This window comes from Acomys minous (assembly GCF_964271855.1).
Source record: "Acomys minous genome assembly, chromosome: 12".
Taxonomy (NCBI): domain Eukaryota; kingdom Metazoa; phylum Chordata; class Mammalia; order Rodentia; family Muridae; genus Acomys; species Acomys minous.
Genome location: NC_140493.1, coordinates 77,116,618 through 77,143,155, shown reverse-complemented (window position 1 = coordinate 77,143,155; position 26,538 = coordinate 77,116,618). Strand labels below are relative to the sequence as shown.

Here is a 26,538-nt window from a genome sequence, read left to right as displayed (position 1 = left end):
CAGAGAGAAAGCTGCTCTCAAGTGGGTGCTGCCCTTGTGCTGTACACTAGGGGCCCCGCTCCCCTGAACAGCATAGCAGCCAGCCCCGGTAATGATTTAGGGGAGATTAACAAATATGTCAATGTCTATTTTCTGCTTAATTTAAAAGCAGCGTCTATAAAGATTTTTGACTTCTGAACCCTGTTCTCCTGAAAGAAAGAAGGTAAGAATGAGGAGGGGATAAAGAGTGATTATGCTATCATTGATCGTGTGTCAGGAGCATTTCTTATTCACTGGACTATTGTAAAAAGCTAAGCTCTCGATCAATCCTGTAAGCTCCCTGTACAATTAAATATCTTGGAATGGTTTTCTTTCTTTTCTAGCCAGATTGCAGGGCCTCGGGGTTTTTAAGAAAGCAAGTGTGTGTGTGTGTGTGTGTGTGTGTGTGTGTGTGTGTGTGTGTGTGTGTGTGTGTGTGCGCGTGCGCTTGCTTAAGAATATGTTCTACAGAGGAAAGCCATTCTTTAGAATCCTGCCTTAGGCAAAGGCTAAAATGGGAGAAAGGTAGGCTCTCCTATTCCTTCACAAAATCAAAACTTTCCATGAAATCCTAAAAGCCAAACCTTATGATTCAAGAATTAACATAAAGAGTTAAATACAGATGAGCCATGACTAGTCCAATGAAGTGCCAAGAGCTAATATCACTGAGCTGTCACAATGCTTCCATTTCCTCTAATATGTCAGCCCTGAAAAGTCATGACCTCAAATACGAGGAGACTAAGAGACAACAGGTAACTTGCAAGGGCTGTAGAGCAGGACCCCAGAGCTGGCACTCGAGGCCTACAAAGTCCAGCCAGTCTTGCATCTTTATTTTTAGATTTATTTCTTTTGTGTATATTAGTGTTAGTCCATATGTATGCACACCACACAGTGCTTGGTGCCTACAAAGGCCAGAGATGGCATCGGATCCTCTGAATTGGGAGTTACAGATGGTGTGAGCTGCCATGGGGGTGCTGGTCCTCTGGAATAGCAACAAGTGCTCTCAACTGCTGCACTTAACTGATCAGCTTAAAGTGATGTACAAGTGTCCTAGCCCACCAGTCTGGCAAGTGGGAGCTAGGACAGACAGTGCCATGCGGAGGAGAAGTTCCCTTCTGCAGTAGCTGGCACAAGGTGGCAGGAGAGGGCCAGCCTTACCCCAGCTCAAGCAAAAACAAAGACTTTTAAAGCCTGGAATAATGACCCTCAGAAAGTGCAGAAAGTGTACCCCTCCCCTGTCAAAGCTCGGCTTCTCATTTACAATCCTAATCTAGGAAATGGGGATTTAAAAAATGTAATATTAAAGTCTTATAAGACATTCTTAACTGTTGTTATAAGAGGCCTATGTAAATCTAAACCTAACTTTAACTTTAATAGGTTCTTCTTCTCTTAAAAAAGCAGTTGATTTTGATTGGCTGAACACGAGATATACAAGAGGTAAGATCTGAATTACCTTCCCCACAAAGCTCATCAACACCACAGATGTTAAACCTGTTACTGACAAAGCCCAAAGACTGAACTCTTCTGGTACCAACAGAAGTAGCAGTTAGAAGGACGATGCAATCGTGTGTTGTGTTGGAAAAAACTCCTCTATAAAGATACCAAGAAAAATCGTGTTAAAAAAAAACATGTGTGAGGATTTCTGTATTTCTATATCTGTAACAGGTGGGCTTTTTTTAAAAAATGATTTTTTAAAAATGTGCACTGATTGGTGTTTTGCATGCATGTGTGTCTGTGTTAGGGTGTCAGATTCCCTGGAACTGGAGTCACAGACAGTTGTGGGCTGCCATGTGGGTGCTGGGAACGGAACCCAGGACCTTTGGAAGTGCTCTTAACCACTGAGCCAACTTTCCAGCCCCAACAGGTATGCTTTAATAAAACCAAAAAAACCAAAACCACAAAACCGTTCTTGAGAAACTGTAAATTAGATCCTGTTTTAAATGCCCCAAGGGAGCTGTTTAGAAGGAACACTGCAGTGAGCCCTTTGGTAAAACAAACAATCCTTCCGTAATGAGAACAATTTCTCCCATTACATCTAGGTTTCCCATTTTTCCATGTCTGCTTTTCTCAAAAGGGGCTCCACCTGCTTAAACACAACTGCACTGTATATTCATTCTAGTAAGAGTGTTCTTCCCAAGGGATGTCGCGTCCCGAAGCTCCTTGCAATAGTGTGAGTAATAACTTGTCCATATTTTAAAAATCATTACAGTAACCTGAACACAAATGAACAATTCTCCCTTCAGTCCTGCCCCCTGCCCTCATACAGACATGTCCACATGACAGAGATTCCTCTCTGGCCTTTGTGATCTCCTCTCTCTAAAGCAGACAGGTCAGGATGAAAGGATCTGGGCCAACTGAGAACAAGTAGGAAAGAGGGCCTTCGACATATTCTGACAACAGCTCCCAGGTGGAGAGAAGCCTGGGTTTACTTGAACAAAATCCTCGCCAAGTCCTAACTGTGAATCAGAGCTTTCTGGGAGGGGGTGCGGTGGCACTTCTGTTTATACAGTTGGATTGGATTGGATCAAGCTAAAATGGCTCCCCCCACGAATGTCATGGTCTCACTAAATTACATCAAGCCAAATAGGCTATGAGTTAAAGTGAGGAGGTGTGTCTTTAGCTACTACCAACTATTTCTTCTTAGCTTCCTTACTACAAAGGACACTTCCATGCATTACAGGTGAGCCATGCTTTCAAGGCATAAATATTGGGATATCTTTCCAAATCTCTACTTCCTAGGCAAAAACACCTCTTTCTGCATCAGACAAGCAACACTGACTCTTTTTACTGTATAAGCTTAGAAATGGAAAAACATACACTGTCCCCTGAATCTCCATCACCTAAGAGATAATGCTTGCTGAATGGTGTAGCTTTGGAGAAAGGCATCTGTAAGTTTTTACATGCATATCTTTAACTTCCATCTGTACCAGGTACCTTAGGTCATTAGGCATGTTGGATGCTAGTTAGGCCTGAAAGACCAGGCTAGGGCCAGCAAGGTATCCGACATTTCAGATAGGCAGTTTCGTGTAGGTAGCTACATGGAGCTACATGGCAAGCTGCCCAGCTGTCTGGGAACAGGACCATGGTGGGGAACAAGGGTCCTCTCGTGACTCCTCTGCCTGGGTGCTCCAGGTACTAATGACTGCCTTGCACTTGGGTTGGATAGGTCCTTCTCCATCTAAATTGATCTTTTGTTTCTCTCTGAATGTAAAGAGGGAAAAAGCCCTTGGGAAGACCTCAGCTCACAGCACAGCAGAGGCCAGGCCAGCACTCCTCTCCTGCCAGTCTCTCGCGCTCTTCCGAATGGCAGCACAGGGATGATGCTGAGACACAGACAGGCTGTGGAGGACCTGGACTCAGATTCCAGGGAAGGAATTGAGTTCCTTAAGCCCAAATTGGTAGGAATGTAACCATCCCTTTGATGACTCTACTAAGACCTGCTGCATGTGAGAACAGAGTCAGAATTAGCTCAGCAATGGAGCATTCTGTTATCTTAACTTCCTTTTAAGGGCAATTATTTCATTTCAAACAAAAATCAACATATACTGTTACTACTGTAGATCTGCAAGCCTTCTTTTCCAAACCAGCCATAGAAAATGGCAAAAATTCATTTAAAAATGTAAGCTTTGGGCTAGAGAGATGGCTCAGTGGTTAAGAGCAGCTAGTGCTCTTAACCAGAGGTCCTGAGTTCAATTCCCAGCACCCACATGGTGGCTCACAGCCATCTATAATGAGATCTGATGCCCTCTTCTGGCATGCAGATAAAGCATTCATATACATAAAATAAATAATAAAAATAAATAAATAAATAAATAAAAATGTAAGCTTCTGGTTTCAGTTCTTTTTTGTTTGTTTGTTTGTTTTTGTTTTGTTTTGAAGACAAGGTTTCTCTCTATAGCCCTGGCTATCCTGGAACTCTGTTTGTAGACTAGGCTGGTCTCAAACTCACAGAGATCCAACTGCCTCTGCCTGCCTCCCATGTGCTAGGACTAAAGGTGCCTGGCCTAATTTCAGTTCTTAGCTCTCTCCCTTGATCTATCTATCAAATACAGAGTTTGTTCAGAAATTACTATTCATATCCTTAGCGAATGAACAGTAGCTGTGTGTACCCGTGTTGGCATTAGTTTGTCTGTGTACAGCACAGAGGCTGGTTTGGAAGGCGACCAGAAGCATGAGACAACACCTACTCCTACGCTTCTGCCTAAATCAGATTTTCTCTGTGCAGCTGGTTTTAGTTCACTTTTTAGAGCAGTATCAGTATTCAGCTTAGGGACTGAGAAGTCTATTCTGCACTCTCATGTCCATTTATTGTATGTCTTGGAAGACTTGTTAAATCTTCATTCTTGTTTCAATTTCCCAATCTGGAAAATGAGGTCATTTTTCACCTACTTTGTAAAAGGCCTTTTGTTACTGTTTGGTTGTGGGCATTGTGAAAGAACCCAGCGACACTGCAGCCTCTCCCCAGGTTGGGTTTATATTATGCTGTAGCCCATCCAAGCCAATCTGTTATGTCAGAATTATACTTGAGTAGTCTCTGAAAAATTACAAATACCTATAAGTAACATACCTTACACAGTTATTTCTACTTGTGTTCCCAAGATGCCTGGAGGCAGAGCTTGCTTCATATTTAGCACACCATAGATTCAGTCATTTATTCATTCATTTGTTCCTTCTTTTTTTCAGACAGGGTTTCTCTGTGTGTAGCCCTGGCTGTCCTGCAACCCACTCTGTACAGATCAGGCTGCCCTTGATTCAGGGATCTGCCTGCCTCTGCCTCCTGAGCTCTGGGCATAGATTATTTTTTGAGTGCCATTGTTTGGTCAAGGTTAAATAAATATGCTTTTCTTCAGCATGAATAAGAAATTGATAATGAGATGATTCATAACAAATGACTAAGTGGCCATCACTTGGGAATCTCCTCCCTCTCCCCAGCACATGCTCCTAAAGCTAAAGGTGCTAGGTGGAGATGGGAGCAACACCCCTTCCTGTGAGGAGAAGGGAGCTCTGGCCCCACCCCCCCTCACCACCCAGTTCTTCTGCAAACAGACATGGAGAGGATCCCGCTTACTACTGTCCCCTTACTCCAAGGGATGATAACAGCCATTGGGGGGTTAAAAAGAGGCAGTGAACCCCCAGTTAATGAGTAGGAATTCAGCAGGCAGTACAAGATAAATGGGGCTCTCTCTGCTTCTGCTAGAGTCAGCATGAACTGCGGCCCTGCGGCTTGTTTGTGGCAAATGGAGTGCGCGAAATATCAAAGGGCAGTGATCCAGAAGAAGACCGACTTTGACAAATTTTAAATTGGCCAGAAAGAAAACCAGGGGGGGAAAAAAAAGGGGAAAAAAAAAGAGGAAAAAATAAATGAAAGAAAATTAGGCGATTCTTTGTGTTCTACAATTGTGGCATTCTGCCTTTGCACAGAATTATTGGTAAAAACAGCAGCGATGGTCACTGGATGCTGGGAGCAATTATGAACCACCTCAGTAAGATGCTTATCAGTGGCTGAAGCTTTTAGAGCTTCCTGTGTACAGTTGTAAGTAACTTGCTCTTGGGCTGCAGTCACTTTAATTAAAGTGTATGGGGTTGGTCAGAGGTAATTATCCTGTTTGGAAAAGAAAGGGAAAAAACACCTCAACAAATCTGGTGGCAGTAGATTTCAGAGCAACTCCTGCCAGCTTCCCTTTGTATGTGTGCTTTCCCCAGAAAGGGTCAGGCTGCAGCTGGATTAGGTTTTGGTTGCTGTTAACCTGACAGCAAACAATGGGGGCACAAACAGGGATTATTGTAACCAAGTCACCACTTTTGGCAAGCAACCTGGGCCAGGCTTCAACTGCTTAGACGAGCAGTCTCCATGCTACAGGCACTCAGGAGCTTTTCTGATTCTATGTGGTGAAGATAAAAAAATTCCAAAAGTAGTATTTTACTAATTGTTCCTTGGGACATAAATGAGCTAGCATCTTTCTGCTCTTCCCATTCACTGAGTTGTGCTACTTTTTAAACTTTAACCTCTCTATTCCTTTAGAAAAACAAAACCAACCAAACCAAACCAAACAAATCCTAAACAATCTTTACTGACGTAGCAAGTGGGTCAATGGGAGAAAACTGCTCAGTGGTTTAAAGGAATCCAGAAGTCATCCTAGGGTTCCCATAGTTTAGTCTCATGTTCTAATCACAAGTGACTTCCAAGCGCTCTGAAAACAAACGAGCAACAGATACTGGCTGGACGCATGGTGGGCAAATGCTCCTAGGGCTATGGCTGCTGCAGCCACTGTTGGGAGGAATACAGCATACAATCTTTATTTCCATTTTCTGTAGCTCAGGCTGACCCCAGAACACTGTCTGGGTAGAGATTAGCTTTTCTATAATGTACACAGACTCACATGCCCCAGAAATAAGACAGGCTGTCCAAAGAGACAGCAGAAGTAAGAAATAAAAATTTAAGTCGCAGATACGCTCCACCTGATTAGCCTGCCTCCTAAAGCACTCCTAGCTAATGATACTCTACAGGAACGTCCCATTAAGTGGGTTATTTGCACTTTAAGGAAATACAAGAAGAGAACCCGTGTCTTTTCTTTTTCAGTGCCCACCTTCCCTCCTATCACACTATTTCAGTCTCCCAGGGTTCTTTCCATATAGAGGAGAGTAAATAAAGATCATCATGAATTTGATCAAATGCTTCAGTGCCTCCTCCCCTGACCTATGAATGCACTCATTACAAATCAGCTGAACGGCTCATTGATTTGCCAGGAGGACAAGCAGACGTACCCAATCGCTCAGCCAAGCGGATGTAGACTGGGTCTACCCGACGCATAGTTTTCACCAGATCCTTTTTGCGGAATTTGATTTCTACTGTCCCCTCTGGTTCCAGAACGGATCCCCTGGATGCAAGAAAGAAAACAGAACAGAGGACTTTAAAGGAAAGAAGGCACAGAATGAGGCCAGTTACAAGTTGTGGATCAGGAAATAGCTTCATTACTGTTTTGGCCACCCATGGTTCCCAGAAGTTACCCCTGGGGAAAATGCAGGCACCTGAGATGTACTGAAGTGAGGTATAAGAAAGGCCTGGCATAAAGCAATTAGGATAACTCTCATTACCACACCAGTGCATTTCCGGGAGGGAAGGAGGGAGGGAGGGAGGGAGGGAGGGAGAGAGAGAGAGAGAGAGAGAGAGAGAGAGAGAACAGATCCTACCACCAACAGCTGATGAAGGTGACAGGCATTTCATTTTTTATTTCCAGAAAAATAACATCAACCCCCCCCCCCCAAAGGTAGGCACCCTGGCAGAGAAACTCCCTGCAGTATTTGGGCTGCACAAGTGGCTGTGTGTAGGGGTGGGGGTACAGTTGGTAACGACTGTCCTGTACCACTGTTGCTAATGTACTCCTGGAAGCAGACACACTAGGCCAGGCTGAGCGGCATCAGATATATATATTTCTTAGTGGACTTTAAAAGGTTGTTTAGGGCAGGGTTTCTGGCATTAGAATATCATTAGCATTCACTGTAAGAAATTCTGAGGCCTTCACTTTGCTAACTTCCATAGCACTGGGGCAGGGTGCTTTAGCTATCTGCCTGATCTGATATCGGGGGAGAGCTTAGGGCTTACAAATAATAAACTTGGTTTAGAATGTCAACCTAGGGACTCAGCAGTGAGACTGTTTCCTAAGGAGCTTGTGAAGTGGAAGGCTAAGATTTGGAAAGGAAGAAGTGGGTGTTCCAATAAAACGATGGGATGCAGTAACGTACTTGGACAATGATATTGATGTTTTCAGAAAAGGGTTGTAAGCACATTATGAAAGGAGGCTTGGCTTGATTTATTTTATTTAGATTCAAGAACTACCTTCTTACAGATATGGGCTTCTCTGTAGGGATTTTTTTGGGGGGGGCTGGGGGGGGGCTGGGGGTAAGGCAGATTGCAAACATAGTTTTTTAGCCTCTAAAAATGCCAGAGTGAAGGCCTGGACTCCAACAGAAGGGGCAGCCTTGGTCTGGAATCACAGAGCGTGGGTGAGTAGACCACTCCAAATTTACCTACAATTAGTGACATTCAGAATACTTGCTGCTCTTCCAGAGGACCTGTGTTTGATTCCCAGTATCCACGGGGACTTACAACCATCCAGTTCCAGGTCCAGGGATCTGACAGCCTCTTGTGACCTCTATTGATAGCCCCCATACATGGCATACACTTACAAAGACACATGCACATACACATAAATAAAAACAAGTCTTAACACACACAGAACACACACGCACACACACATGCATGCACGCACATGCACACACTCCTTAAAAGTTTTAATTACATTTGAGTCTTTGCTTCCTTTAAGCTCCTTTTGCCTCAAAGAGAGATGGTTAAGAACCATATGCAAATAGCTAATGGGAAGGGAAACTCTTTCTGAGTTTGGAAAGGCCTGGAAGAGATGGGATAGGGCCTAGACTGAGAAAACCTGACTCTAGCTTGGTTTCCTTCTCATGCAAGCAGACACTATTTAGAAAGCCTATTTTTCTCACCTTTAAGCCCTTCAGGAATGGACAGATTCAAATGAAGTTGTCTTGGCTATAATTTTCCCCAGGAGGTAGGGAGACCAACAGCTAGAGGGTCCCCAGAGGCATTGAATGCAATTTTAAAAAGGGCCTGATACCTGCTTTCTCGGTCAGCATACATCTCCATGTGCCGAGGGTTGATGGTAGGGTCGATCACAACCCAAGAACCACCCCGCAGCTCAGCCTGGGGAGGGATGTAAACCATGACAGGCTGGGAACATTCTCGCAAGCCATCCACAATGTAAGCGCCAAACTTGAGTACTTGGTCATACATATCTATAGAGAATGAGACAAACAAAAAACAATCACACTTCTCCTCAGAGCAGAGCTTTCATGTTATGGGATACACAGAAAACAGAATTTGTTGGCACACTGTATCTCCATGAGGAGGTCGCTCTTGGTAGAAGTGACAGGTCCTAGGGTTCCAGTCACTATGGGTCCTGTGGCCATGCCAAAGGCTACAGAGACTGGCGTATCTACCTGGATCCCACTCGACCTCAGAGAAGCTTCAAAAGCACAAGACAGAAATGCAGTCTTTCACAAGACACAGTATGCAAAGCCCACAATTAAATATCCATTTTATATCCTCCCTGCATTTCGGTATTCAGGTTTCACCACATTAATTCATACTTGTTCTACAAACGTTAAGTATTTTTCATGTCAATATGTGATCTCTCTCACTACATTAAGTTTTCTAAAGGAAGGAACTATTCTAGCTTTTTTTCAATTCTTTTCATGATTCTTACTGTACAATGCATTCTTAAAATAAGCAGCTCATGGCAATGGGTCCTGGAAAAAAATTCATCCTTAAAAATCTGGAGTCTGGAGTGGCAGGGCATACCTGTAATTCCTGTAATAGGGAGGCTGGGACAGGAGAAGTGTGAGTTGTAAGGCCAGCCTGGACCACAGGATGAGGACCAGATCAGCCTGAGCAATTTAGTGAGACCTTGTTTCAAAAATAAGGTAAAAGCTGGTCTTTTCATCCCTGCACACACAAAGGCTTATCCAGTATTGAAATGCACGCAGTGCTTAAGGTCAGCACTGAATGGTGAATGAACATACATACTTTTGAAATAAAATATTATTTAATAATTATATTTTTATAGGCTGTAGGTGAGAAGAATTATCAATGCATACTCACACATGAACTCTCACATGGCCACAGGAAGAGCCACCTTTTCATTCTGTTAGAGAAAGCTGTACTCCCCTAAAGGCCAGGACCAGGTTGAAGACAAACACCCTTGTGCATAAATGAGTGAGTCTTTGGGATCAGTCATTTACTCCTAATGCCTTATGGTCTGCATCCCATTTCCCATTTCTGTAAAGTTTGAACATTGCTAGTTTTAGGGTTCTGAGTCCAGACATTTAATGAGCACTTCAGTGGAGCCACAAAGGATCCTTTCCAAACAACAAATAACAGGTTCGACTGGGTTCAAAGTCTCCTATCCAGAGAGGATCTCAATTTGGAATAAATCAATTCTGGAAATCTAAGGCAAAGGAGCATTTTTCAGGAAGTTAAGAGCAAACCAAATAGAAACTGCTTTCATTGTAGTTCCGAGCAAATTAAACTGCCACCTTCCCCAGAGTAAAAATGGCTCCATACTCAGAGCATCTGTGAGCACAGCTTACTGCGAGATGCATGCCTTTGACCATTGCTCCAACCTGGCTTATCTGTGGGGACTCCAGAAAGTCCAAGTTGCCCCGAGATACATTTCCTACTCTATGTGGGCCATGTATGGTCATATACCCTGTATATATGATCAGAGGGAAGACATTTATTTCTTTAGGTGAAAAGCAAAGACAAAAAAATTTTTACTGCTAATTGCACAACCCATGTATGAAGAGCGGGAGTAAGGACTTTAAGCGCTTTGCGCTAATTCCATGCTTATGAAAATAATTGCTCAGTTCAAATTATTTTAACTAAATTAATTCTTTAGTGGATATTTCAACTAGTGCTACATAATAAAATAATTGTGTAATTAGCAGTACATTTTTCAGTACTGCCAAGAGTACAGTTTTCAGAACAAGTAGCAGAAAGAAGTGGCCCTCGTGGTATGTACATAGAGGAGAAATGGGAAATGCTGATAAAAGGTGAAAATAGAACGGAAGTCATTTGACTTGAAAACAAATGAAGTTACAGGTAAACGTAGAGAAAGTTTCTAGCCATTTCCCTCACTTTTATTTGTTAAAAGTGTATTTATATAAAAGTCTATCTCTGTACTATCTATCTGCTTAACAGAGCTAACTCTCAAAGGACAAAACTTTAAAAAAATTTTTTTCATTCATTTAATAATAACCCAGCTGGGTGTGGAGGTGCACACTTTCCCCAGCACTTGGGAGGCAGAGGCAGGCGGATCTCTGAGAGGTCCACGCCAGCCAGGGCTTTTGTGAAAAGGACATTGGCTCTCCTTTTCATTCCTGGGCAGACTGCTATATACCAGGAATCATGACTGCACACAGACGCGCTTGTGTGCCCAAGTACAAATGCACAACACTGATAATCAGAAAATTACCTTCTTTTTATGTCCATGTCACCACTAAGCAAGAGGAAGCTTAGTTAAGTAAGAGTAAATGGCAGAGGTGATAGTCAAATGAAGTTTTTCTTCTGAGACAGGGTTTCCCTGTGTAGCCCAGGTTGGCCTTGAACTTATGACCCTCCTGTCTGCCTCCTCATTGCTGAGATTACAAACAGGTGTTTCCATGCCCAGCTTCAAATGTACATCATTTGGCTTTAAAGTTACCATTTTACTCCTCCACTTTACTCATTCTTACTGTTTGGAGAGACTGTGAGGCTTGAGAGGAGTCTACTGGCTGACTACACTAAACCCAGAGAGGAGACTTCAGTGAGGAAAGCGATGTAAATGTGCCTGGATTTCCCTTCTGTTTAGAGAAGTCAGGAACTGTACTGAGGGCACTAGCAGGTATGTGAAGGGCTGGGCTCTGGCAAACAAGTATCTTTCAGCTCTAAAGCTGACATAGGAAAGAGACTGTAGGCTTCTTTAAAGCTGTTATGCTTAGAGCTAAAATAACACCTCCATCTCCCCTGGAACACCAACAGAGAGACCCATGATGCAACTGACCAAAACACCCCCAAACAGGCTAATCAGATATAAGCACAAAAGCAAATTCTACAGTTAATACTCTAATACTGAACTGCAAGTTTCTCCCAACCAGGTATTTTGAAACAATGACCTGACATGCCAATGCCTGACATGCCTTCATGTTTAAGAAATAAAGACTTGGCTAAGAATATCAGGGGAGGGTCTCCAAGGCTTTCTCTAGAGTCGGTTCAGGGAAATTTAAAGTCATGTATGTGCTTGTCGCTCCCTGTGCCTGAGAAGTACAAGTGGACTGGAAACGGAACCATCGATCCGATCCGTTCTTCACTGGAGAGGAAGGAGCCTGCTAGCGTCCTGGGAGTCACATCTGCATGAATGCTGATCACACCCGGGACCCAGGTATCAACTCTGCCAGGGGCCTTCATTGTTATACAACACAGAGGCTGTGCCAGCCACGTGCTCTAGACAAGGGAGTGGGGTGCGGAAGTGTCTCCACAGTGCCCCAGACTCGCAAACTGGAACGGATCTTACTGGCTTAGGCAAGATTATGTTAGGCATTGAGGTAAACATTAGGCATACACAAGCTGCATGCATGCAATGTCTCTCATGAGTTCATTACGGCTGGCGGACATTGTATTTCAACATCCAAGTAATCAGAGACTTTAAAATAGACTTTCATTCCAGTTAAAGTTTTCAATAAATGTGGTTTTTTATTGTTATTTATAACCTGTCCTAGGAAAAAATAATAAGTATAACATGAAAAGCCAGCTGAGAGTGACCCTGTAGCACCAGCAGTGAGGCGGCTTAATATCACTGGGATTTGCATCCTATCAAGCTATTCACGCTGAGGCTGGGACCCTGGTGCTAATTTCTAGTAAATTTCACGCTTGATGTCTCCCTGTTGTGGGTCATTGCCGGTTCGTCTAAATAAACTGCTTCCAAATGGCTCTTCCATCTAAATATTCAGCCAGTTTTTATAATTTAATTTTGCATTATGCTGAATAGCCTTCCGGCCAGATAGAGCTCATTGGAAAAAAGTACCAATACCATCTTGACAAGCTTTTATTTATTTATTTATATTTTTTACTGCTCGAATTAGACCTCCTAGGCCGACTAGTAAAGAGTTTTTTTTTTCCCTCCACTAATGTCAATTTTCAGCATAGCAAGAGCTGTCTCTAATCTTTTCCTACTCATTACACACAATTTTGGAGTCATTTTACCCACAGTGCAGTCGGCTCCTGGCTGTGTGTTTGTGTGCACTGAGGGATGGCATAATTGTTTATTTTCCCTCCCTGCATAATCCCCAGCCAGTATTGAAACCAAAACTGCAAACATCTCCCCAAGGGCTGTGGAGAATGACAAGAGGCTCTCACTTTAGGTCCTCTTACATGAGATAATATGTGGGAACATCCTGACCTGTATGTACATCTGAGAGACTGTTCCTCCCCCTCCTGCTCTCACACAGGCCTCCATCTTCCCTAAAGCCTCTTTGTCTTATGTGATGTATAAACGGATGCACCACACCAAAGTTCAGAAAGAAGAACTTTGCTCTGGACTATGTTAGGCCAATAACTCATTCCTAACCAGGAAGGAGAAGGAGATGACAGTTATTATTTAATAAGCAGAGTTTATGTTGAAGGTGATAATAGTTTGAGATAGAATACTACTTGTTAAGCAGCACTATGAAGATAATTAAACAATAAATTATATACTTAGACATGGTTAAAATAGCCAGGTGTGGTGGTGCACACCTTTAATCCCTGCACTCAGGAGGCAGAGGCAGGTGGATCTCTGAGTTCGAGGCCAGGCTGATCTACAAAGTGAGTCCTGGATAGCCTAGGCTGCACAGGGAAACCCTGTCTTGCAAACAGGGCTTAGCAAGCAGTAAGAAACTGATATCGAAGCAGGCAGCAGGATTGAGGCTTTTAGTACAAGTGGCAGCTCTGACCTCTAGGTAAGACTGGATAGGCACCCTACCAGTGTGTCACAAAGAGTGCATTCGTAGCGCCCTGCAATGAAGTAGTCACTAGGGAACATCACTGACTTCTCAGGTGTCAGCATAAAAGAAACAGCAAAGGCAGTGGGAGCAGGTAAGCCAGTGCTAACCAAACCTCTTGAGTATGAATGAAAGCGTGTTAGCATATCCCTCTTGATCCCGGCTTCCGTGAGGCAGCTTCTCTTGAGCCCCTGGTATTTTGTTTATATATTACAGCTTTTATCACACTACCCAAAGAACATTTTTCTTGACTCCTTGAGGCAAGGTCTATTTCTGACATATCTTTGTTTTTTCAGAGGCACCTAATAAAGTTGCACATCGGAACTCAGTTAAAACGATTGACTTGATAAAATTATGTATTCCTTTTCTCATGGTGTTTTCATTGGTGATTCAGTTTATATTTAAAAAAAAAAGATACAAAAGGGACTAGTAACATGGCTCAGTAAATAAAGGTCACACCTGACAGCTTGAGCTAGAATTCCAGGGCCTACATGATGGGAGAAGAGAACCAATTCCCACAAGTTGTCCTTTGGCCCCTCCCCCAAACAAATGTAATTTAAAAAATTAAAGTACGCAGGTGGGGCTGGAGAGTTCTCGGTGGTTAGAGCATTTATTTCTCTTGCATTGAGCCTGGGTTTAGTCCCCAGCAGCCACATGGTGCCTCACAAACATTTCTAACTCCAGTTCCTGGGAATCTGACTCTCTGTTCTGACCTCAACAGGTACCAGGCATACACGTGGTGCACATAAATATGCATAGGCAAGACACCAGACACATTAAAAGATATTTTTAAAAAGTACTTAAGAATTGAGCTGTCTGTACAGTCAAAACCTTCTCCAGGAAAAGGGGTATTTCTCTAAAAAAAAAAATATGGTCTTTTTGAGGGCTGCAAAACCACTAACAGCCCTTCATTTTCCCAATAAGGCCTGGCCGAGCAATGGTAGACTATTGGCAAACACTGTGACTATATCTCACACATGTCCAGGAACCGGTAAGGGCAGCTCCTCCGGGCTGCTGCTCCCTCAGAAAGTGGAGGAGCGCCTGCTGGCTTCATGTACTCACTACCTCACATTTCTAGGAGCTCAGCAATCTCAATCACTTCAGCACTTCGACAGCTCCTTTCACCCGCCAGCCCAATCTCTTCAGAACCCTGAGGTAAATGAGGGACGACCCATGGGCATCCTCTCACAGCCTGCAGGTGCAGAGGCCAGCCTTTGCACCGCTGTGGGTAGCTGTCCTTCTATGAGGTAATCATTTTTGGCTCTCTGTGGACTGTCCACAGTGGCTCTGTTCATGAAGGATTTTTCGTTAATAGTGACACTGGCTGCCTAATCACTAAGAAATTCCCATGGCATGGACTAGAGCCTTTATACTAATGGTCTAATCTGCTGGAGCCACAAGCCTACGGCTGTTGGTGGGTAATAATAAAAGATATCACAAATTGCCAAAGAACAGCCAGTCCCTGGTATAGTTTTTTCATTTTCTTGCAGTTACTGCTAATTTCAGAATATATCTTGGTCATGTTAGAATGTGAATGAAGAACATTTCCAGAAAAGAGGAGTGGAAACCGATAAAACACTACTCACAGGACCACCAGGATGGTCTAACATCTATCTATGAGCGCGGAATCTTCAACAGTAGCCCATCTACACAATACTAGATTATTCTGTAACTTTTTTTGTGTGAAATTAGAAGGCACATCTTTCTGGGAGGGAGGAGTTGGGGGTTGAGACAGTGGTTCTCTGTGTAGCCCTGGTTGTCTTGGAACTCAGAGATCCACCTGGGACTACAGGCAGGTGCCACCACACTCAGCTTAGAAGACACAGTGGGAGCTGTCAGGTCACCCACAGCATCACCACTACCTACACCGCCCCTGACCTCGCCCCTCCCTCCCAGCCCCATGCCTGGCGATCACTGCTACAGCAGGCCAGTCACTGTCTTCCCATCCCATTAGTCACCTTTCATCCCACCAGAGAAGCCTCTCCAGTTGGCAAAGACCATTAGAGGTAGCCCTTCACGGTTGAAGTCCTTGATAGCCTGATAGGTCTTAAACGCAGAGTCTGGGAACCAAACCTGGCCGGCCTGCTGGATTATCTGTTGGGGAAAGTACAGAAAGAGCCAATTAACAACACAGTTTGAAGGAGAACCTCCCTCAACTGGTCAAGCTGTTATTTATTAAAAACAATAAGCTCAAGATCAAACCAAATAAATTAAAACCGTTGTTCACCATGAGGATGACCCCTGAAGTGAAAATGAAAAGATCCTGACCTTTGACCTTGTTGAACACTCGTCTCTGGAAGCCTGGCCACTGTCACTCCTTGGACAAAAGGAGGAATTGAATTGCTTCTCTCAAGCAGTCATGGGAAAATCTTTTAAAGGCAACTCAATTATATCACAATTTTTTTCTCTTCTTTGTGTATGTTTGCGCATGTGGGTGAACATGGGTGTATCTATGTATGCAAAAGCCAGCTATCAACACTGGATGTCATTCTCAGTTCTCATCTACTTTGCTTTTTTGAGACAGGGCCTCTCACTGGCTAAGACTTCACTCAAGTAGGCGAGGCTGGCTGATTAGCAACCCCAAGAATCCACCTGCCTTTGCCTCCCCAGTGCTGGGATCACAAGCATGTGCCATCATATCTAACTCGTTTGTTATTAAATGTTGGTTCTGGGAACCAAACTCAGGTCTTCATGCTTGTATGGCAGGCACATTAGCGACTGAGCTATTGCCCCAGCCTACACTATTCAAAGCAAGACACCTCTAGAATCTCCTCAGGTCTCTGGTACTGTGACTAGTAACCTGATTCTCGGTGTGATACAGCCGAGGAGTCTCCTTATTGCTCTGTTTCACACCCCTGCCCCTTTCTAGATGGTGACATGTATGAAAATGGAATCCATCTTTAAAGGGGGGTGGGGCGGTGGCTACAGTTTCCAAGCTGGTGCTCTGAAAGACATTATCACTCTGAGGTGTAGCTTAGGGAACGTGGAACAGATGAGCATCAGTGCCAGTTGCCTCTCTGTGAGACCACACGCCCACAAAAGCACACTGCTTCCCAGCATCACCAAGACTACTGCAGAGGCCTATTTCACTTTCCACATAAAACTTGGCTTGCAGTTATCTAGAGGCATCTTGAAAGTGATCACAGTGTTCTGCAATCATTTAAGGTTGCTGCTACCCTTCCTTCTAAAATCTGGTGGCTTACGATACTCCCAGCATATCTGTAGGCTCTGTAGAAGGGAAACAAACACCAGGCATAAAGGTACTCCAAGCACAGGCACAAGGAATACTTGAGGTGACCAACCTTGGCTTCAGAATCCAGGTTTGCAGGATCAGCTGGGATACTGAGTTCCACGGTTCGTGTTTCTACAGCAACTACCCCAACAGGGATACCTCCTAACCTGGGGGTAGGGAGAGCCACACAGGAACATAGTGCACATTAACATTACAGCTAGGCATTTGGTTTTCAGCTGTACACAAACACTGAGGGAAAAACTATAATCAGACAGACAGCAGGAGAGAGACTAATGCTTCTAGAGGTTAAATGTGAGACCTCTGGGATTTTGTATTTACCTTGTAAATACAGTGCAAAGTTCCCTCCCACTCACTCATTTTAAAGCACCCAACAGGATAAGCTCAAACTGAGCGCTATGTAAGGGGAGACTCAACAGCCTAGTGTACACATCTACTTCTGTGGTCACCAAGTGAACCTTCTCAGTTTGTTGTCAATCAGCTCCTGACAGTGGGACATGGTCTGAAACTGCTGGCCTTATGGGGCAGAGCTGTGGTAGTTAAACAAGCCCTTGATTTTGCTACAGTGGAAAGGAACAATGAGACAGGAATAGTTTTAGTAATAATCTTGGATCGTTTCAGAAGCAGATACTTAATTTCAAAGCTACGCTAAGAGCCCTAAGTTTGAAGCTTCTGCCTGTATATTCTGTAATAGTCTCCTCTATTGGAACTTCATTTCCTAGAGCGAATCAGAAATGGAGGGAAGAAGGCAGAGAAAGGGAGGGAGATGCCGAATGCAGGGTGAGTCCTTACTCCAGAAAATGTGACTCCATCTTCCTTCTGCCAGGGCTTCCCCTGGGCTGGGGCTGGGCTGGGTTTTACTCTCATTCCCTACAACACGCCCGTCCGTAACAAACTTTCCCATGAAGGATGGCCTTTAGCTGTTACATCGACTACTGGAAATAGATTCTTTTCATCACAAGAGACCTAGCTAGAGCCGAGTGGGGACCACCCAGCACCCCCTTGTCACTTGCCTGCACTGAATCAGAATCAAAAGCCCTCTAGACAACCAGACAACGAGCAGGAGGTACACAGGAGGGTTCAGAAATATTTCTGTTCACAATGATTAACTCTCCAACTAGAAACTTGTAATTGCAAAAGCCACCCTAAATCGGTAACTTATAACTTATATATTAGGGCCCATGTGACCTAATAAAGAACATCTTTATCCGAGTATTACAGTTATTTATTGAAGTTGAAAACAGCTCAGAACAACTTCTGTTTTCTATTATACTTCATATAAATTTTATCAGGCTAGCACATGAAGATGCTACATCTTGTTTTATAGTGTGTCCCTGGACAAGGTGCCATGGAATAATAAAAGACAATTTACAGCCAATAGCACACATATTCCAAACATACATACCAAAGATGAGTTTTGGCAGCACTTACAGTAACAATCCCAGAAGAATACATTTATATTTATTTCTTGAAATGCACTGCCTTTGGAAGAAGCTAGCGCCATTTGTTTTATATACTTCTGAGCATGTGTATGTGTCTGGAGTAAGAAGCCCAGAACGTCAGACGGAAAGAAAGGAAGAAGTCTGAGTGAACGCTGGAATAAACAATAGCTGAGCTAGCCAACGCCAAGCTTGACTGATTGTGGTTGCAGACTAATCCCTGTTTCTCTAATCTTAAGGGTAAAGCATTGCTCTCTCATATCCCACAGAAAGATCTTAAAGACTTTAGCAAAGTTTTGGCTTTGGAAGGCTTAAAGACTGTTACGTACTTTATACACAGGAAAAGTTAAACAATAAACAAAAACAAATTCTCAAAAACATCAACTCTAGTATCGCATGAGAACTTGTGGTGACTGTGTGCCCCACTTGCACTTCTCTGCAGGAATTTTACCAACACAAGATAATACTCACAGGGATGCTGTAGCTGTGGGTGAGGGAAAAGACCTGACAGTTCAAAGAAAATGAGCAGCTAGTTGCCGAGTTCCTGTCTCAGATGACTACTATTCAGTGTCACAGTGGAAGGCCCTGTCTGTGGGATTCGCCATCTGATGGCTCCTTGTCACTGGCAGCATGAGGCATGCTGACCTGACGTACTGAGAGAACCACAAAGCCTAGAATTATTTTCAAGGCTAGCATCTAAATCTCAAGCCAATGTGGCATGTTGGAGAATCTTGAGCAGGTGCCTCTTTTCACCAAGATAAGAAAAACTGATTGCCCCCTGGAGGAAGGTGAGCCCCTGATGCAGATCTCTCAGGCAGCATGTCTGCAGCACAGACCTAGATTAAGATCAGCCTTGGCAGGTGCTCGTTAGAGCAAGCACGACAGATTATTTTGCACGGAGCTTGCTGTTGAGTGAAGCACTTCTTAGAGCGGGTATTAAAATTTAATAGAAACTTCAATTTCCCACTTGAAAAATATGGGTATCCCAGCAACCTATGCCAGCTTATTTTACTCCTGTTTCAGATTTTAAAAAAAAATTTTTTTCCGATTCAAATCTGATTCTATTCCAATACAATGCAGTATTATAAGTCTCTTCAGTAGTCATGATGTCAGAAAAAACTCCTCTCAGGGTACACGGAGAACTGTGTAGTGCCCGCTCCTGAGAAAAAGCAGTCTTGTGGGGAGGAAACTGATTGGTGATAGCTATTGTAGGGTGGCTTTGTGGTTTCCAGAGTTTCTCTTGCAGAAGTATAAAAAGAAATCCTTCTGCCCTCAGGCTAAACACATCATTAGGGGGACACCCTGAATGACTACAGGAATCAGCAGGTTACCCTGACGTTGGCTATCATCTATTACTCTTAGAAAACACAGACAAAGAGCTTAACTGGTAAAAGCGTGGCCCTTTCCTTTACTATTTTCACTTGGGAAAAAAAAGAGTTTCCAAAACGAAAGAGGTCTTACCTGGCTCTGCCAACCACCACAGTCTGTGCCCAGGGCTGCATAATCTCTGAGAAAGATCCATAGTCAAAAAATCCACTCAACCACTGGCCTTTCTGGGCTGGGAAGGAAAAGGGGTGGGGGTGGGAAAGAAGTGAGAAGCATAAAGGCAGTTGCCTACCGGCAGCAGCGCACTGGGCTGATGGATTTAAGGTGGGATCTGGGGACTTATTTTGAGGAGTTTGTTGTCTCTAACCATATTATAATAGATGGGAGCATTAAGCAAGCGAGTGTTCATCTGCCTTCAGAAATCATCCCCTATTTCATTTGCTAGTCTGCATAGAGAGAATCATTTATCAGCAAAAGCATCATTTATTGTTAAACGATGGGGTTCAGTTAGCAGAGTTTGCATGCCTTTAAATAAATAGCTTGGCTTTTTTCAAGACACCACGAACATTTGTCAAGAGGCAGCCAAGTCATTAAAGATGTTTTTAAAATGTTTATTTCTATTTTAAAACTTGCCTTACAATTCTGTTTGATTTCAGTGATTTTCTTTTAATGGGAAGATGAAAACCGTAAGCATTAATGATCAGATGAAGAATCAAACTTGGAGGTAAATAATAGATTCTGTCTCTCTGCCAGAAATGCAACGATATATACTCACTTTACTTATGACTGACAAAGTATAATCTTTCTACATGAAGAGCCATGACTACATGCCTTTGACAGAACAAAAACATAATGGTTAAGCTATATACACTAAAAAAAATATACACACTTAATAACATTACTTGCCTTCCTCACTCAGTGCCCTATACTGGCAAGGCATATAACTTCACCACCCTAGTTTAAGACAAAACTTTTGTTCCACAGGCATAAATGTTTGACCAAGTACCCATGAAGGCTTCTGCAAATAACTGTTTCCTCACTTGCCCTCTCAGCTCACAGTTTCTCAGTGATTCTTCTAATTTGAACAAGGCCCTCCACCCCCTAAACCTCAAGTCCAAAACCAATTAAAAGTAGAGATCTGAGCAAGCTAACCTCTGCTGACTTAAATAGGATGGACAGTGTTTTATCAAGACTAAACTTGTAATTACTGTGTTCTACATTCCTTGCCTCTATGGCCCCGGTGTAAAATGTGATCATCCATTTCAAAATTATCTCTCCATCGTGAGCCCAAAGCTGATCGTTTAGATTCTGGTCTCGTGTTGGGCGTCAGTTTGAAGAATATCACGGCACTATCTCCTCTAATAAATGACTTTAACTTTTCACCTAGAAGATATCTGCTTTAACTTATCACGGGGAATCATCTGCTTTCTTTAACGCTTCCACTAAATTAAAATCTGAAGTCACTCGGTTTGGGAGCGAGTGTTAGCTGCACATAGACAGCAGGATGAATTACTAGAGAGTCAATGAAAAAATATTATCCAAAACACCAGGAAACTTAGTTTATCACAAATTTCATTTCACTCTGTGGTTCTTATTAATAATGACCTGGATAGTGCCCACCTACACATGTACTTCTGTTCACCCTACAAAACAAAGGTGCTTCGCTTTTTAAAACAATCTTACCCCAGCTAGACTGGAATGTATAATCCTCCTGCCTCTTCCTCTGAAAGCGCTGGATTAAATGCATATACCACTATGCTTTGCAAGGGCTCGAGTTCTGATAAAGGTTCTGAACCAAATTTCAAGTTTCACCAGGACACTGAAATTTTAACCGGATGCCTAGATCATTTATAATTTTTACTTCGATAATAATTTGGAACTATAGAATTAATTTCCAAATTAGAAAGTTTACTTGTTTCAAAACCCTTGAGAGCTGGCTAGAAGTCTAGCTGGGTGGCAGGATTCTTGCCTGGTGTGCATAAGGCCTCATATGCTGACTAGGGAGGAAGGGGCCATTGGCTATGCTGGCTGGACTTGATGGTCCCACAAGGAAGCCACTCTGACTCAGATGCAGAACTGGAGTGCCACTAAGATGCTTCTCTATGTCTCCCCGGAGAACCCTCACTGAGCTTTGTTCTGAGTTTAGAGGAGACCCACTTAATTCTCAGAAAAGTCCTGGCTTTTAAAAGCCAATCACTATGTCAGGCTTATGGTTCACACCATTATCATGTATACAATAAGAGAAAAGAAAGGTGACTATGGTGATTTTTTTGCTTCTGTAAGAAAAAATAATTTTATTAAGATTAATAAGAAAAGGCATAGAGCAAAAAGGCATGGTTATAAATTTAAACTAACAGAGTTCTCTTGAATTTTCTAGAGTATCTACAGCTTGACATTAAGATGAAGCCCTGGCAACAAAATAACTGCCACAGAATCATGCAAAAATAAGATATTATTTATAAGGACGTGCTCTTACATCGGCTGCTTTGAGTGGCTTCTAGTAAGTCTTCCTTATACACAGGTCTTTTTACTTCAGTAGAATCACAACGACCCTTAAATTTAACAAAATATCTTCTGCAGTTCATTTTTTATTTTGATGTGGGTAGCATTTTGCCCACATGTGTGTCTGTATGCCAGGCATGTATCTGGTGCCCAGGAAGGCCAGAAGAGGACGCTGAGTCCCCTGGAGCTGGAGTTACAGATGGCCGTAGGCTGCCATGTGGTTCCTAAAAGCCAAATCTAGGTCTGGAAGAGTAGCCAGCGGTCTTAACTGCTGAGCAGCCTCTCTAGCCTGTGCAACCCATTCTTTTACACATACACAGTATTTTTTAAATGAATAGTGACAATAAACACGCATTTGGAGAAAGCAGGGATCAGGTGTGATACATAGTTCTTGCCTGGAACCTCAGCACATGGCATATAGAAGCAAAAGGATTTGAGAGGTAAGGGCCAACCTGAGCTACAGAGGCAGTCCCAGGCCAACTTAGGCTACAAAGTGAAACCTTACCTCAACAACAACAACAACATCAACAACAACAACAACAACAACCAAACAACAAAACAAAATAAAACAACAGGCCACTTGGGGCTTTACAAAAGAAGGTTTCTGCAATTACAAGTGTATTAACACATGTAAATTTTTTTTTTGCAATGTGTGAGTGTGAGTGAGGTGTGTGTGTGTGTGTGTGTGTGTGTGTGTGTGTGTGTGTGTGTGTGTGGTGTATGAGGCATGTGAGGCGTCATCACCACTCGGGTGCCACCTACTGGCCTACAACAATAGCACACTAGGCTGGATGTGCCTTCCCTGGGCTGGATCACAGCACACACTACCATGCCCAGCACTGCTACTACTGCTTCCTCCTCCTTCTTCTTCTTGGTTTTTCTCTTTTGGTTTTTCGAGACAAGATTTCTCTGTGTAGCACTGGCTGTTCTGGACTCACTTTGTAGACCAGGCTGGCCTCGAACTCACAGCAATCCACCTGCCTCTGCCTCCCGAGTGCCATCACACCCAGCAACTCAGGACTTCTTAAAAGCATTTCACTGTCACTACTATTGCCAGTACCATACGAAGAACATGGGGGTGGTATTCAACAACAGCCTGCTAGTAAGTGTATAGTTGAATTCTACATTTAAAGTATCTGTCTTCTGCTACCTTTTGGTTTGAGACGCAGTTTAGCTATGTCTCTTCAGTCCATCTCAGGCTGGACTTGGATTACTATGTAGCCCAGGCTGGCCTCATACTAGTACTGGTGATGCTCATGCCTCAGCCTCCCGAGTGCTGCTGAGGCTGCAGGCACCCTCGCCTACAGTTGGCTCAATACCCTTTAGTAATATGCTTTTGTGCTACAGTTGGCTAGTGACCACACAGACTGTGACAGCAAGGATACCTTAATCATATACGTACTTGGGTGAGGTCGGCCTGCCAGCATCCACCGAGGATCATACGGGGCCTTTGTGGGAACAAACTCGATGATTCTATCTATAGGATCCTTGGAATTGAGGAGAGGAACCGAGCTATGCACACTCTGGAGAAAGAGTGGGAGAGAATGGGCACATCAGCCACTCGGCCTCACACCTCAGCTCAGCAACAACAGCTCCAGACAAAGACAGCAGGGCCCGCTGACAGAACTGCACCTGTTGGACCCAATCACCAAGCAGAAGCACCCCAGCTATATGTCAAGCCCCAGGGTGCACGCAGTTCCCAACTTTCACTTAGGAGCCTAACACATGCACTCTGGTGCACTCTGACCTCACCCATCATGCCCTGCTCTCTTAGAAGCAAGCTCCTAGAGGACAAATGGTTACTACAGGCAGGAAATGCAGAGATAAGTTTTGTTGTTTTGTTTTTTTTTTTAAAGATTATTTATTATTATGTATACAGTGCTCTGCCTGCACGTACACCTGTAGGCCAGAAGAGGGCACTGATCACATTATAGATGGTTGTGAGCCACCATGTGGTTGCTGGGAATTGAACTCGGGCCCTTTGGATGGTCAGTGCTCTTAACCTCTGAGCCATCTCTCCAGCCCGAGATAAGGAAGTCTTAATATTTTGGGACTTGAACATATATAAGCCATGAAATAACTGTGGTTGGGAAACAGTGGGTATTAATGAGATCCAAAAGTATTCTGAAGGTAGAAGGTAAGAGACAGCTTCAAGATAAAGAAATCTGCAGGTTTCAGAGAAATTTCTTCAAGCAGGGTACCTCAAACACAAGCTGCCGCAGAGACAGTAGGTAGGAAGACTCACCTGAGGCATGTATGATAGCCAGTGTAGGACTGTGAGCACACCCTCAAAGTCATCACAGACAGTGGAGTGGGTAACCCCGTTGTTGTGCATGATCTGGATGCCCCCAAGCTGATTGTTGGAGGTGTATACTTCCCGACCAAGAACCTAGACAAGTGAAAAGACACTGGTCTCTACAAACATAACGATGTACATTATTTCCCAATTCTTAACTGAAATAGTTGTGTTTTTGGTTTGTTTTGTTGTTTTTCCCACCAGACAACAGCAAACCTATTTTCTGTGGGTTGCTCAGAGAGACTGCCAGGACTTTCTTTTTTCTTTTTAAAGATTTATTTATTTACTTATTTATTTATTATGTATACAGTGTTCTGTCTGTATGTACACCTGTAGGCCAGAAGAGGGCATCATATCATATTACAGATGGTTGTGAACCATCATGTGGTTGCAGGGAATTGAACTCAGGACCTTTGGAAGAGCAGGCCATCTCTCTAGCCCCAGGACTATCTTTCTTAAAAGAAAATTTAGAAAGCAAAAAGACCCTCAATAGTTAACATACACGGTTGTAATGTTAAAACCATCAGGCTCCCTCTCTCTAGAACCAGCACAGACAAGTGCAGAGGACGTTAGCTCTGAGTTCAAACTGTGGTAGGTGGGCTGGGACACTGGGGGCACTGGCTACATTTTCATTTACAGTCTAGCAGAGTTACACACACACACACACACTGAGTCTCTGTTAAAGAGACACTATGAGCTTGGATGCCTTATTTTTCTGAAGGACTAGCTTTCCCCCTGACATATGATTTTTAAAGTGGGCCCACTATCTCCCTTCTCCATCCCCTAAACCAGGAAAATCCCGAAGCAGCTCACGACACACACACAAACCCCCTACACTCCTCTTTGTTGCTAGGTGTGAGTCTGTGATTTATTTCCCAAGCCTGTTTCCCTCTGAGGACTGGAAAGGATTTGGGCCTCACCCTAGTGTCTCTGGAGGACTTTAACTCTTCTTAGGTGGGGGCACTTACAAATGGAAACGACAAAGTTTCCCTTAAAGATGAAAAAAAAAAAAAAAAAAAGGAAAAATATTCTTGGACTTGGAAATTGCAGGGTTTTGTTTCTTCCCTAAGATTGGTTAATAATTTCTTCCAGGGAGGGTGGTTTTCTGACCCAGCAGATGGAAGTCAGGAGGGCTGATCACTGACTATTGCAAACTGCTGAGTGTGCACTAATTGCCAGCCATCTAGGGTAGCCCTGGAGAGAGCTAAACAGTTGTGGAGTGCTCACTGTGTGTTCTCTTCTCTCTTCCCCCTCCTCTCTTCCAAGAAACAACAACATAATTTTTTTTTTTCTTGCTAAGTTTTATCCATTTTCAGCCTCTTGGGAGAACCTAAACAAATTAAGGGCCAACAAACTATGCCTGTATATTTTCAATTGGCCCTTTCTTATTACGGGCTTGGAGAGATTCCCCTGCCTGCTGGGTCAGCCCCCTACATCAAGACCTTCCAAAGGCTGAGCAAGCTGGTGACCAAAATAATAACCTCGCTGCGATCCCGCTGGCCTCGGTTCCATTTAACTTCAGCTAGGAAAGGCATAGGCGAATGTTCTGAAAAGAATATGGAGAGCAAAATTGCTCTCCGATTACTGCTTTCCTTGATAAGGAAGCACAGAGAACAAGTCTTTCCAGACAACCCTAAGCCAAGCAACATGCTGGCAGCTCCTTTGAAGGAGCCGGTGAGCAGGGGGCACCATATCTGACCAGTGGGCTGCCATCCTCCTCTCAGTCTGTCTTTAATCTCAGCCCAGGCGCTGAGGCTCTTTTCTCATTCTCCTGCTGTCTCTTTCCATTTGCCCTCTCCCTGACTGATACACTGATCTCTCGGTCACTCGGCTTTCTGCTCCACTGAGTCCATATTACTAATAACACCTCCGCCACGGCCAGTTTACCTCATGAAGGCAGGAGCACATCATTACAAAATAAACTCATAACTTTGACATTCTAGCAAATACATGCCGTTTGTTATTTTTATGGCTTTAGTCTTTCTAACAGGCAGAGGGCATTACATACCTGTTTCATTTATATCTTTAAGCGTGCGTGCACACACCCTCTTGCACATGCATCAGGAAACAAAACAGAACAACAACAACAAAAAAAAAAACCCCAAACGAAT

The 26,538-nt window shown here is 43.5% G+C and overlaps 1 protein-coding gene across 8 annotated transcripts in view; it reads right to left on the bottom strand.

The window, feature by feature from the left end:
* ACACA (acetyl-CoA carboxylase alpha) overlaps nucleotides 1-26,538 on the bottom strand; it is a 266,488-nt gene that overhangs the window by 13,443 nt on the left and 226,507 nt on the right. For all 8 annotated transcript variants that reach the window (XM_084750470.1, XM_084750475.1, XM_084750471.1 and 5 more), the window contains 7 exons: nucleotides 24,377-24,520; nucleotides 23,534-23,654; nucleotides 19,765-19,861; nucleotides 16,917-17,013; nucleotides 15,573-15,708; nucleotides 8,658-8,835; nucleotides 6,784-6,896 (listed from right to left, as the gene is read on the bottom strand). In XM_084750470.1, coding sequence (XP_084606596.1) covers nucleotides 6,784-6,896; nucleotides 8,658-8,835; nucleotides 15,573-15,708; nucleotides 16,917-17,013; nucleotides 19,765-19,861; nucleotides 23,534-23,654; nucleotides 24,377-24,520 — 886 coding nt within the window. The remainder of the gene's footprint in view (nucleotides 1-6,783; nucleotides 6,897-8,657; nucleotides 8,836-15,572; nucleotides 15,709-16,916; nucleotides 17,014-19,764; nucleotides 19,862-23,533; nucleotides 23,655-24,376; nucleotides 24,521-26,538) is intronic.